The 14,093-nt window shown below is 41.3% G+C and overlaps 1 protein-coding gene across 1 annotated transcript in view; it reads left to right on the plus strand.

Moving 5' to 3' along the window:
* Window positions 1–14,093, plus strand: part of fto (FTO alpha-ketoglutarate dependent dioxygenase) — a 110,441-nt gene that overhangs the window by 53,077 nt on the left and 43,271 nt on the right. Inside the window, exon 8 of the mRNA XM_077591321.1 lies at window positions 1,019–1,143. Within this exon, the coding sequence (XP_077447447.1) occupies window positions 1,019–1,143 (125 nt within the window). The remainder of the gene's footprint in view (window positions 1–1,018; window positions 1,144–14,093) is intronic.

The raw sequence follows: 14,093 nt of genomic DNA on the forward strand, positions 1-14,093 counted from the left end.
CATCATGGTTTTCTTCCGGTCACTCAAATATTTGGTGTCTCCTTTAAGTCAAATGTAATCACTCAAGGAAATACTTTTTTCTTTGACATCTGTCTTGGAAAAAGATGTAAGCATATTGCACCGTCTGCAAATCACATCGCTCTTCTTGAGAAAAACACACCAGAAATGATCAACCATTTCTTCAGTGGGAATTAAGACAGACAAGGAGATTGTCAACGCCCAAAAGGTAAAGGAGAAGAAATAGCTTTCCCCTTTGCATTGTGGGCGTGTTATATATTTATATTTTTTATGATCGCTATGAAGACTCACCATGCGGTGACTGTTAATGGGGAGGAATGAATGCATTTGACTGGTGGATATGACGTGAAGAGAGTTCTCTTAACAAGGCGTCACAGTCAGTCAGAGTTACAGATCCATCACTTTCACAGGCGGCTCCGAGAAGGCCCCCGACGTTTTTGAGGATATTCAAAGAGCCAGAAGAGTCTGTGAAGGATGGAAGAAGTGTAGTGAAGAAGGAGGGGTGGGTGGAAGAGAGAATTTTACTGTGTCTGACAGCAGCGTGTTTAATTTGGACTGCCAGATCCTTTTTCATTTGACTCTCTCTCAACCGGCTTAAAAGCGGCAGAGGACTTTTGGAGGGAAGGTTTGCCAGGATGCCTCCGATTAGCGCTGATGTGCCACGTCACACTTTTAAGCCAGTCTGTAAATTCGTGTTCAACAGGGGGATACTTGCACATTACACTGTGCTGTGCCGGGCTGTGATTAATTGACTCACGCATTTAATATTTTGAGTGTAATTTGCCCCGACTCAGATGTGAAACTGACGGAAATGCAACACTTGTGTGATGCCATTCTGAGGATGTGATAGTAGAATATTGGGCCACACTTTGAGGTTAGAGAGAACATCTTAAAAATGTATCAACTTGATTTAATGACAACCGAATCACATCATTCGAACACAATCCAACCAAAATACTTGGTGAATTTAAAAATATTGAATATACATATCCCCTTTCAGACCATGCTGTACTTGGCTAAAGTGGAGGAGGAAGGACAAGCTGGTGATGGAAGGAGAGACCTGGCAGAAACACTCCTCTCAGCATTAATTGACAGACATCAGCAGAGACAGACATGGAGAGACAGGTAACATGCACACAGTTAAACAAGAAAAATATTTGATTTACATTGTCACCTTTCAATCAATGTCCTTTTTTAAACAATATTCCCTCATTTAACATGAAACCCTGCGGCCCGCTAGGCTTGTAAATTAAATCCCTCCACACAGTGCGAATACACACATCACTATGACATGTTATTAAAAATAAATAACATATATTGATGTTCGGTATTTTAATGTGTGTAATCAATGAAGCCAAAATCTTGACCTTGACTCGTATAGCACATGGCCTAGTAGTGCACTTTAAATGGAAATAATAAATAACCTCCCGAAGTAGATTCTGCACTCACACTTACGTCATGTTTGGTGTTTTGTTTGTGATCCTGAGGCCTGGCACATATCACTGCTCACGCAGGGACACGTGTGTCCTGGATAAGTCCATTCACTTCCTTCCCTTCAGATAAGAGTGCCGAGAGCACCGCATTGGTCATCAATTCAGATAAGGAATGGCTTCACTTGTAGAAAACACACCCCACACACAGTGATTGTTTTTTTAGCTGTTGCTTCTCACCACTCAGAGTCTTGTATAAACTAACAGTGTTCACATATGATTCCCTGCTTATTGTCTCTCTCAAATGTGACCCCTATGTTGACCCCCCCGCCATCCCCAACACACACACACATACCTCCAACAGACAGTAAGTAAGACCCAAAAAGAAAGTTTAAATCATGAAAGTTAATTTGTCATTTAATTATTTGTTTAAACCGCCTTGCTTCTGAAAAATGACCAAAACTCTTAATCTTCCCATCATGATGCCCATTTTATTTTGGAAGTGTCACCCCAAATTGACCCGAAATGTTGCCCCAGACCAGATGAACCTTGTAAACAAGTTGTTTCCACACACCTTGCTTGGCCGCTTCAACGCCCATTGCCCTGATGGCGCATTCCAAGACGCGAGTGCTGAAAGCTTGAAGCCATCCCTACAACATCCGCCAACCCATCCCCACCCATTAGCCAAAACTTCAACCCTGCCCTCCCCTGCAAAATACCCCTGAATCTTACCAACAATCGACCCTATAAAAGACTAGAATACAACAGAATAGAATAAACCTTAATTAATCCCACAATAGGTAAATTCCATTCACATATATTCACATATTTTACAATTCACAATATTCACAGACAAATTTACAATATATCTTTGAGAATGCAGGCAATCTAACTATTGCTCAGAAATAAGGAGATTTTATAGGAAGCAAATAGGTATTTCCACTGGCAATATAGTGGCCGTTTTGATTGTTTAATGTCCAAATTTCCAGCCTTTTTGAATGCATCAGTTGATACTGACGTGCTGTATCATCACATCCTTGGACAGGAAATGCTCTGTCCTTGTCAGTGAGGGCAGACATACGTTTACTCTATCCGCAATGAAAGAGTGATTAGATTACTTTTCAAGAAGGCCAAGCGCCCCCCACACAATGTGTTTGAACTCCAGCTGCTCCCGATATCTCCTCTCCCCCTTTACACACGTTGACTACCCTCCGCCCCCCTTTCTACTTGCCAAAAGCCAGGGGTCATCCTTTCAAGTGGCTGTCAACAGATAGCATTTACACAAAACTAAACACATGGCTGGATACAATGTTAAGTGAGATGTACTGGTACTGATTAAAGATTACCAGGATAATGGAATGCAAACCTCACATACATCTATTTTCATAAAAACAAATGAATTCCTGGCAAGATACATTTGTGAATTTGCTCGATGTTGACTTTATTTGTAGTAGATGTTTTAATAGTGCTATTATTCTCCCAAATTATTGACGCAACAAGTAGGCTTCTTCCGCAGTATGATATCTTTGTGTTTCCGTGGTTTTCTTTCAAAATACTGTTTTATTTCTTTTCATTTATTTATTTTGAAGCATGATTGATGACTCACGCTAGAGGCACATCAACACAAACAACCAACTTTGATTGATTGTGTTTCACGCTGACTTATGTTTCTTAAACAACAGTTAGAGCTTGCACTCTGCACTCAAAAGGGGGCCTGCTCAATGGCTTTTTTTTTGCTGCAGGGTCTTTTTAGCACAAGCAAATTAAAGAAAAATGATATTTTTCTGTCAAGGTCTCCATGTAGCCATCAACCATCGTAATTGATGTGCGTTTGCACGTGAAATGTTTGGTGCGTTATTATAAATAGTTGGTCTGATTTTTCATTTCTTTGTAGCATTGGCTGGTAGACTAGATCAAATGCTCACACGGGCTGTATTAGGCCCCCGGGTCGTTGGTTTCCCACCATTGCTCTAGAATGAGTCGGTCCATTCATTTGCTGCAAGCGAACAAGGTTACGCCATCTATTTTTATTATTGTTATGAGTCTCCTCTGATAACTGGGATTTCCCCAAAGCACATGGTTAATACTGTGATAGATGCTGCCCTATGTGTCCCTTTTCAGTAAGTGCCCCCATGGAGCTCACTGGAATAAGATGGATTAGTGTGTGTGTGTGTGTGTGTGTGTGTGTGTGTGTGTGTGTGTGTGTGTGTGTGTGCTTGTTTGGGTGTGTGCTTCTGTTATATGTGGCTAGAAATAACAGAACAGGTGAGTATATTGAGAAGGAAGTACATCGTTTTGGTTAAGACCTAATCTCCCAGGATAGGTGACAGTTGGATCAGAAATAGTAAATCCAAAGATAATTTAAATAGTTTGTATTACAGATGCTTGGTGCTAAAAATGCATCTTTGTGTCTAAGAAGACAAAGATAAATTAGGGCTTTAGGGCATAAATAGGGCATTAGGGCATAAATATGAGAGCAAAGCACTTTTATTAACAATAAATCAACTATTCGTTCATTCATCTTCCATACCGCCCATCCTTGAAAGGGTTGCGGGGGTTACTGAAGCCTAACCCAGCCCTCTTCGGGCGAAAGGCAGACTACACCCTAGACAACCATCCGCATTCCCAATCATACCACCACCAGTGGGAATCGAGCCCGCGCTTGCCCACACTGAAGTGAGTGAACCTCTACACCACGAGGCAGCTGTCACTCAACTAGCTGACTTTAAAAAAAATTGTAGAATCAATTCCCCAAAACCCAGCTGTAGCTCGATTGCCAGATGTAGCAGTGTTTCAACAGACAGGTTCCTTTTTGAACAGTTGTTGTAGTTATCAACCAAAAGAGGGAACTACAGATGTTCAGTATTATATTCACAAGTCACCTTTGTATAATCTTTGGAAAACAGATGTACAAGTGTTCCCGGGCATTGCAGACATAGAATGCAATCTGAAGTTTACACAGTTGCTGGACACAAATATCGTGGCAATTAGTTGTTGAGTTGCTAAGAATCGAATGTACCCGTATTTGTCTCGTTGTGTCTTTCGTGGGTTTTGGGTTTCTTCCGAATTTAACAGTTTTCATTGATTGTGATAATGCCTACACTGTTTTGGCTGAACCTTTATGATGAGGTTACCTCAAGTCAACCCTTCCAAAAACCTGGAGGTCATGCACCAACACAAAAACAAACCAAAGTGCTTTGTCACAGCGGGCGGACAAACACCAAGGGGAACAGCTGTGAGTTTTGTACTGACCATGCAAACTGCTGTAGGCTTTGTAAGGTCATTATACGATAATGAAAATCATTACAGAATTACATGGGGGTTTAGGACATGAGAGCAGCGGGGAAAAGGGGAGGGGAAGGGCCCGCATTGGGTTTGATAAATGGACTGTGAAGGTGCCCATCTGGCTCCTCTGTAGCTTTTTCTTCCTGCTCTTTTATCCACTCTCGTCCTTTACTAGCCCTATTTCACTAGCTGCCTCTGTTCTCCAGAGGGACACTCTTTAAAAGAGAGCAGGCCTCCAGTGAAAGATTAACAGAGTGCAAACCCACCTCGCCTCGGTGCTGAAGAAAAGAGTGGGTGTATGTTGGCAGGGTTATGTGCGTATGTGTGTGAGTCTGTGTGTGGGGTGGGTGTTTGACAGGCGGAGGTGTTTATGAGCCAAGCGGCGTTTGTGCCTGACTTGGCAAACTTGGTCCTCCCATCCTTCAGCCATGAGAAAAGACAGCAAATGACCTTTGACGCTTGAAACAGTTGGACCCGGATATGTGAATAAAGACGTTGCAGTGGTCTTTTTTGGCTCTTCGCTCTGTGATGACAACACTAAATCACGACACCAAAGCCACATTGTTCTTTATTCTCTGTTGAACAATGGTCACCTAAACCGTGTCGTTCATTTGTGGCGTTTATAAATGTGCATAAAGTTGCATTTAATAGAATTCTACAAGGTTGTATACTCAATTGAACAGCTGGCACCTCTTCTGTTGCCAGTTTAGTCTTATTTTGTTTGCTCATGTCACACAGGAAAAATAAACTGAAAATGTAGGAAGATATGAGGTCTAATTCTATGTTCTATGTTCTGTGTAGACTACAGGAGCAATTATATTTTAATCAATCTTTACCTCAAGTAATTATGGCCCCAAAGAGGTTGCCTTACTCTTATTTAGAAAATAAACCACTTCCCACTTGTCTGAATCCCAATTCCAAAAAGTAAGGTCCCCCTCTCTTCCATCTGCATTCTTCACTCAACTGTCCAGTGTGACCATAAAGCTTCCATCAAGCTTTGTCTCCTGCCATTGTCATCAACTCTTGTCCTCACCTGGACGGAGTGTGACTCCACAAAAGGTTCGGTCTGTCATCAAAAGCGGAGGGTCAACAGAGGCCAGCGAGGGGCCAAAGCGTCAACGTTAAAGCCGTGCCCAGTTGGGAATGACCCTCACTAGTGCCATATCAACCCTGAGGGGATGCTTAGAGACCTAGAGAGGACGTGAGGGGTCAGGAAAGACCTCCATTGGCTCACACTTCATTCCTTGGTGCGCTGACATGTCTTTTGTGTTGTTCCTTGAAAACGCTGCCGTTCCTTCACTGGGGTGAGAGGCAATAGAGATGCTTGGTCCCATTTGGTATTTGAAGAACATGTCAACGCTCTGTCCTTAATTAAGATTCATAGTTATTTTATTTGGTTTGTGTAAACTTTTACAGACAAATAGTCAGTGGTTCAGTTGTTCTTGATTTGAGACCTTTTTCACATAAATTCATTCTGTGGTTATCTGGTATATATTATTTAACTTAATGTAGTTGCTTAAATAATCATTGCTTGAGTTGTTGCTCCAGAGCTTTTTTTGTGTATCATTCAAATGCCATTCAATGTTTTCTGTTTTGCTCGTGGTACTTTTGAACCATGATTTTGAAACCAAGATATTTACCAAAATTTTAGGTGTACTCTTCCACCCTTCGTAATTAACAGTTCAAATACATGTTTTCATTTGTTGCGTGGTCAAGGCAATGGAAAAAATTATTATGGGCCACATGTTTGTTTCCTCGGATCTCCTTGACTGAGTCATGAGAAGTATGGTGCCATGTGGCAGTAAAAAATGCCACTAAATGTCCCACAGGTTTTGTATTTAAAAACCTTTACGCCACATATGCTCGCCCTTTAAGCTGTTTTTTTATTTGCAAAATAGGACTTTGTGTTAGTGGTGACGAGTAGGACAAAATGAACAAGTTTATGCTTGTGTTACGGGTAGTTGGGGAAAATAAGAACATTCTTTGTGGTTAAAACCAACAAATCTCAGAGAGCTGATAGAACATCAGTGGGCCAGGATTTGTGGCAAGCAATGTACAACACATGTCAGGAACCAGCCTTGCAGGAATGCAGCCATTTTGGGCTAATCGGTGGGCGTTCTCCCATAAATATGTAGTACGCATTGTTACAGTGTCTCTTGCAGCTCCTAAAAGTTGGGTTCCCAGGAAAAATAAAACGGCAACCTTCCATTATGTCGCAGTGTGGCTAGATTGTTTTTCAATCATTTGCTTAATGAATAAAATATTTTCATTGTGACAGATTTTTGTTGGTAAATATTAGTTGAACTCTACATCCCAATTGGAACATCTCCTGTAATGTTTTTTTAGTTTATTTCTACCCTTTGAATTACTTATGATCACTTTAATTTGTACTTTGTTTGGAATTTGAGTTCAGCAAAGGATGCTAACGGCAAGCAGAAATTTGTCAAGAAAATTGATGGATTTATGTTTTGTCTTTATCTTTTCATCATTCATCTTCCCTTCGTTCCTGTATTGGTTATGCAGATACAATTTATCTCATAATTTGTTGTCATTATTTATTTTTCATATAATTTATTGCTATTCGCTAGCCTTTGCTGTTTCACCTTAGTGTGAACAAAAGTCATGTCCAGTGTGTCCTATCAACGCATATCCACATGCAAGACATGTGTGCCACATGTTCAACTCCTCCCTTTTCCCCTCTGCCACCCCACCTGGTGCGCACACACGCAGACACACGTACACACTTTTCCTCTCTTTAATTATAACCTACAGCGCTGCAGCACTTCGTTTCATAGGCAGCATATTGTCTCTTCAAGGCTGGCAGGCAGGTCATAAATTATCCTGAAGGTGAGGATGGAAGTTGGAGGAGATAGTTATGAAAATTTCATCCGTCTGCCGTAGCGGCCACAGCTGCTCCTGTCACCAGCCGCACACTGGCAAAATTACATTGGGTCAGGCTCACATTGTGTGTCTTGGTACGTTTGTGTGTGTCCCATATAAATATGTAGCGTACGTGTGAAGTGTAACACCACACTTAGTTGATCACAGTTTCTCTTTGTGTGGGAACAAAGTGTGCAGTAGGTCAGCCTGGTAAGACCGGCCTGTCAGGGTAGGGAACATCTCTTGCATCCTTGTAACCTCAAGTTCCTGATGTAGAGGGTGACTGGGACTTGGTGAGTGGTGGCCCGGGCTCTCGGGGGCGGTCCCCAAGCTGTCTATGTTCATTACTTCTCCGAGAACGGGATGCGACCAGCAGGAGGCCACACCTTAAGTCGCTACCGACTGTGATCGTCTGCCACCTGGGTTTGAATGATTGTATAGATGTATACAGGAAATGTGTATTGGAGTTTAGAACATGATGAGGGAGGGACAGAGGAGAGCATATTGTAGGACAGAGCAGTGTCATTGTGTAGGCACCGCTATGGATGAGCACAAACTCATGTTAATATCCACAATTCAACTCAGCACAGGTGGTTAAATCCCAACATGTATCAATGTACCCCCGTGGTCAAAGGTTTTGAGACACTTCACCATTTACTAAGATGAGAGAGTGTCTCATAACTTTTGACCACGGGTATCCAGTCTGACTGTATTTACAACTCCACTACTGTGTATACTAGGATGAGCTCCATGCCGTGCCTGTGAAAAACAGGGCCTACACTATAATATGTGTACATTTGGAATAAGTCTGAAATGAAAGGGGGTAAGGGAGGCTCAATAGTGGTTCAGCTTGGCATGGGACAACTGTGCGTGCCATAATTATATTTTATAATAAAAATGTTTTGGCTTGCATCACACTTAATGAGCTGCCATTTCAGTCCCCTAATGTGTTTTCTAGCCCATTAAAGAGTGACCATGGAGTTCTGCTGTGGCATTTTCTTGACACAACAGTTTCTCAGCCATTCAAAGAGGCAGTTAGTGAAAGAATGAAAGAAGGAAATCCAAAACACAATAAAACTCCCCCCGCTTGCAGACCGATACCACCGCCCCCTTCCCCAATGCCAATCTGCTAGTCCCTGCAAAAATTCTATTAGGGGCAAAGTCCAAAGCTGTTAATTACAATTCTAACTAGCTCGCCTCCTGACGAATGGATGGTGATGTCGGATAAAGGGGATATCAGCGATTTCACTTCCTCATACAAAGGCTCCCTCTGAAATGGGTCATCAATCCCGCAGTGATAAATGTCTGCTAGAGTAATGACTCTCTTATCGGCGGTGGATTACTGCAGATATTTGTAATTAGTGTTGCCACACAAGTCCCCGACAGATGTTTTTGCAGGCGGCACAATATTGAAACCTTGCTTTGGTGCTAAATGGGAACTTTGTGGGAATAAAAGGCCTAGTTACAGCCATTGTCGTGACGGAACTGGAGTGTACGCATGTAGTTTATTCTGTGGGAAAGCATCTTTGGCTTCTGAGCTCAGCACTCACGTGACCGTTAAGCCTTGGTCTTTTAAAAGAACTACTACTTTTTGCCATTCTTACCAACATACTTGACTGATAGTTTTCTCTACATTTTTAATAACATGTACAAGTGGAAGTCTCAACACCTGGTGTTTGTGGACTGCCCAGAAAAAAAATAACAATCATCACATCAACATTGCAACCTAAAGCATCCATCCAACCGTGTTCCCTTACATTACCTATTATAAAAACACAGACAAGCACTAGCTAAACAGAAACTATGGTGCTGGGGACCAAGTGTCAGATGATGCACGGGTGTCATAAAGTAGAAATGTCGTAGGTCAAGGACATCAGAACCCCAGGACTCCCTATATAAAGTTCTAGACCTTTGTTCTATATTCCATATTAGTTTTGTTTTCCATGGTCAGAATAAAAACAGTCCCTAATGCCCAATACACCCACCCACCCATCTACAGACACATGCAAGGACCCCCGCCTCTGACAGACGTGTAAGCAGATGCAGCCAGAGTTGGTAATGGCAGGTGATTATAAGCAGCACACGTGCCAAACTAATTAAACCCCTGGGCTGACAGCAGCATTTGGTACCCCCAGCATCCTGGCATCGCGGACCTTATAATAATTGTAGCAGCAGCAAAAATCACCTGCAAGAATGCAGCCAATGCGATCATTTATATTTCGCCAGGATGTTCCTACAGAGGCTAAAACATTGGTTCACATGTTATGAGAGGTAAACTGGGTAAACAGATGGGCCCTGCCTGTTAGACAATGTATTTTATACTTTGCTATGACCCTGATCAATACCTACCAGACATGAGTCATCTCCTATTAATATTCATACTTAATAAGATGCAGATGCCTGATAATATCTGACTGTTTTTAGTAATATACAAAAACAATGTTTCTCAATAGCTTAACATATATTTTTTGTAACTTCACTGCACTTCATTTACTTCATTACCCCTTGGTGCATCTTAAGGAAGTAATGTGACGGATGACACCTTGGGTCATCCCACTGGAAGTTTTGTGTGTGTGGCAAGTGGGTCAAGTGGGTCATGGTAAGACAAGGACAGTGGGGTTCTTTAAGTCCTCTCACTTCCGAGGTCATTACTTCTCCAGCTGGTGGGTAGGACACCTTCAGTCCTCCTTTTAAAGGTCACGTTTGTACTAGGAGGATGCCCACCTGCGCACATTCTTTGCGTGGTTACATGTACACCCCTCACACGCACCTGGATTGTTAAGTAAGTCACGGTACATTCCTACAGTTGTGTGTAAATTAGTCGAACTGATTCATGTGATGGCCAAGTGCTCTGCAGCAGGTATGGCCTGGCCCAGGTGCACATCTGCTGCACTGAGCTCACAAGGTGTGTGCTCTCCAGGTGAGAGGTAAATGTGATAAACTGTCAGGTTTTGTTACATTATGCGAGGAATGTAAGAGGCCTCAGCGTGTACTGTCAGATTTATGTGCTGCGGTTTGGTGGTGTCATTGAGCAATGACCCCAGAAGCACTTTCCTGTATTTTGTCAATGTATCATGTTTGTTTGATAACTGTTAGCCATGGGGTGGCCATGTTTTGATTATTTTAAGTCCATATAGCCAATGTAATTATGTTAGAATAAGGAACATTTCATTCATGTTACTTGGAGTAATATATTACATTTGAATCTCCCTTCAGATGTGTATGGCTCATTCAAATCAAATTTGACTGGCAAGCTTTTATTCAAAGATTACTGTTGATCCCCCCGTTGCAAAATGCAAGTGAATGAGCTAAATTTGAAAAATATCATGATTCATCGATGAGCAATAATATCACAGAAGTTATCGTATCTGGGTCTATAGAAGGGTGTACTTATTGTGAAATCCGAGCTTGTTAAATATAAAGGTAACTACAGGTGAATATACGATATGTTAATTTTCAATTCTGGTATTTTGTGCAAGACCATCTCATCGTTCCGCCGGCCATCATACATAACATAATTTCCTCTGGAACACCTTACAATCTCTGACTGAAAACTAATGTGTCGGCTGTGGTTGAAATTCGTTGATTTAATTATGTCTTGTTGGAAAGAGCCAGAAAACTTGCCTAGATGTCACAAAAATTGCCAACAATAGTTACCGTACATTGTAGCCGTGAAACTCTGTTTCAGGCTAACATTAGCCTTGTTGTTATTTGGCATCGATTTGAACCCTTAATGGCATAAAGAGCAAATTGAAGGCGTCACTGATAACAACACAAATCTTTGTGGCTGCAGAAAGACAACATTTGTACCAAGACCACCACCCCCACTTTCTGCTGGTATCAACATTACTAGATAGTAATATCTCACTTTGTCGATGTGTTAATGAGCACAGGCTCAGCAGCGGCGCTCACAGATGCCTATCAAAGGGTAGAAAACAAAAAGAGAGTGTAAGTAAATACAGACTGTAATTAGTATGACATCGCTGAAAGTAGAGATAATGCACGGCAGACCGCTTCAAGGGTCTTTTTCCTTTTTTTTCTTTCTTTCCCTTCCGGAAACCTACTCTCACACTTGGAGGCTGGGAACAAATCAAAAGGTTTTAATCAGCTTGCTACAGCACATAATGAGGAGCCACTAATCCGCAGTTATCCGCCGCCATCGGCCACTTACACTCGCGTCTTCAAAGAGCTTCTGCCTCTTTTCACATTGTGCAATTCAAACCTAACAAGTTTACATTATGTTACTGCAAGAAAGTCGCAGAACTGTAGCATTGGAAGTGTTTTAGTGACATTAGAATGACAATGTATAACTAGGATGTCACTAGGTGGAATATAGACCTCCACTATTGTGGAAAAAATATTTAATGATTTAGTAACATACATTTCTTTGTTCATTGGCAAGTATTTTCTTGAATCTTGATCATGGAAGGTGACAAATAAAAATGATAGCTAAAGATAGGAGTTGATAGGAGTTGAACGTGAATGAGTAAAGGCAAAACAAATACTCCTGACTTCATTGCTGGCTCTGGACATGACAAACTTGGCTTTACCAAATGTTAATGCTAAATAACTCTTCCTCGGGTTAAATATTTCAAAAGAAATTGATATAATAATAATTGGACATAGGCTTTGTCATCATCATTGACTCGACAAAAAGCCTAATTGTGATCATACCCAGAAACTGTGTATGACTAAATTGGTAGTGCTTCTCCATAAGGTGCGTTTTCCCGGCAAAAGACCCAAATAAGTGCTAATTTCGGATTCGTAATTTGTCATTCTGCAGTGATGGATACATCGCATCACCCCCCGAGCGTATCACTTACCTGTCTTTCACTTACCTTCAGTCAGCCAGTAGGAGGCAGATCACCGCCCAACGTCTTTTCATATTACCTCACCCCAAAGTTATTACGCAGAAAGGATTGTGTGTCGTGTTACCGCAAGTTTAGAGTCCTGATGGATGTGGGAAAAAACTGTCCTTAAGCCTATTTGTTACTTTTCTGATCATTATATTTGATTAGAGATGCCAATTTAAACAAATATGGATACTATCTGTAAAGGTTCCATTTTGTCAATCTTAGAAATTGTATTGTAATACATCTAGTTATTCTAAAAGAAACTACTTAGTTTCATTGAATTGATTATAATTGGCTTTTGCTCTATTTTAAGGAGGATGGTTGGTACATTTTTCTTTCATTTGTTTAATGGGGTAAACAGTCAGTGTGCAAGTGAGGGATCCCAGACGTGCGGCAACCTGAATGCGTGAGCTCCATTTATTCAGCCGCTTCATCTGGGAAAACATATGGTGCCATTTGGAGGCCCAGACTGGTGCACGCTGTTCTCCTGTAATTAGACTGGCCCAGCAGAGCAGCTACACAAGTGCCCGGTGATAGCAGTAGAATATGCAGTGTGTAAGTGCATCACCATGCAGCACGGGGGCCCAGTGCACACATCCTGTTAACAAAATGTTCAACAACTTTGACAGAACAACTTTGGCAGCCCGCACATGTGCGCTGCAGGCAATGCATGGGGAAAACATGGACGGCACCCTTATTTAGGCTATCTGCTTAAATATGAGGTACTTAAGGACATGAGTGCTTTCTTGTCACATGTTATGCCACTGGGGTCTTTGAAGAAAATATAATGCGTGAAAACAATCTAAAAGAGGAGCTATTGCTTGTGTAAATGTCAAACTAAAGCCAGTAGCAGCAATTCAGTGAATGTCATGTCCACGTTTAATTTATATATATTCTCAAATATTAACTTTCTTTATGTTACTGAATATGTCAGGAAACATCCCACTTTGCAGTCCAAATATATTAATGACTTTTCTTGGCACTGTTTGGCCACCAATCCATGTTCTATAGCACTATTGTCATCTTTTATTATTTATGTTCCAATAGTAATGGGAATTTACCATTTAAAATATTTTAAATTACTCCCAAAAAATACAAAAAAATTAGAGGCTATATTGAGTTCGTGTGTTGCAATTGCAATGTTCTAGTCAGGTGTCTCATCTTGTTTTTGTTATTGGAGTCATACAATACTTATTGTATATTTCATTAACTATCAAGTGAGAAAAAGCGTTAAGTAAAATGAACGGCTAGAACATTGTGGCCTCTCCTAGTCTAATATGTACTGACAACACACCTTCAAAGGCACAGTCACACAAGAACATACTGTACTACATACCATTACGTACTAAAGGGGACATTTCTTGCTCCTTACTTTCTTCTTGCCTGGCTAGCAAGTAAATCTACATACGCCTTCTTGCATATTTCAAAGAATTTAAGATGTGCATCATGAGTAGTGAATTATGCATCTGGCCGCTACAACGAAGGCGCTTGTTTGAACCGTGTACTTCTTTGCTCATCACAATCACAACCCATTTATGTAACCAAAGAAGGCAGTTTCTAAATTGGACAGGTGATGTTGAGTCTGTTCGAGATCGGACAGGTTCTTACGACTCTTACCTCGTCCTGT

The sequence above is a fragment of the Stigmatopora argus genome, chromosome 2, assembly GCF_051989625.1.
Source record: "Stigmatopora argus isolate UIUO_Sarg chromosome 2, RoL_Sarg_1.0, whole genome shotgun sequence".
Lineage (NCBI taxonomy): Eukaryota > Metazoa > Chordata > Actinopteri > Syngnathiformes > Syngnathidae > Stigmatopora > Stigmatopora argus.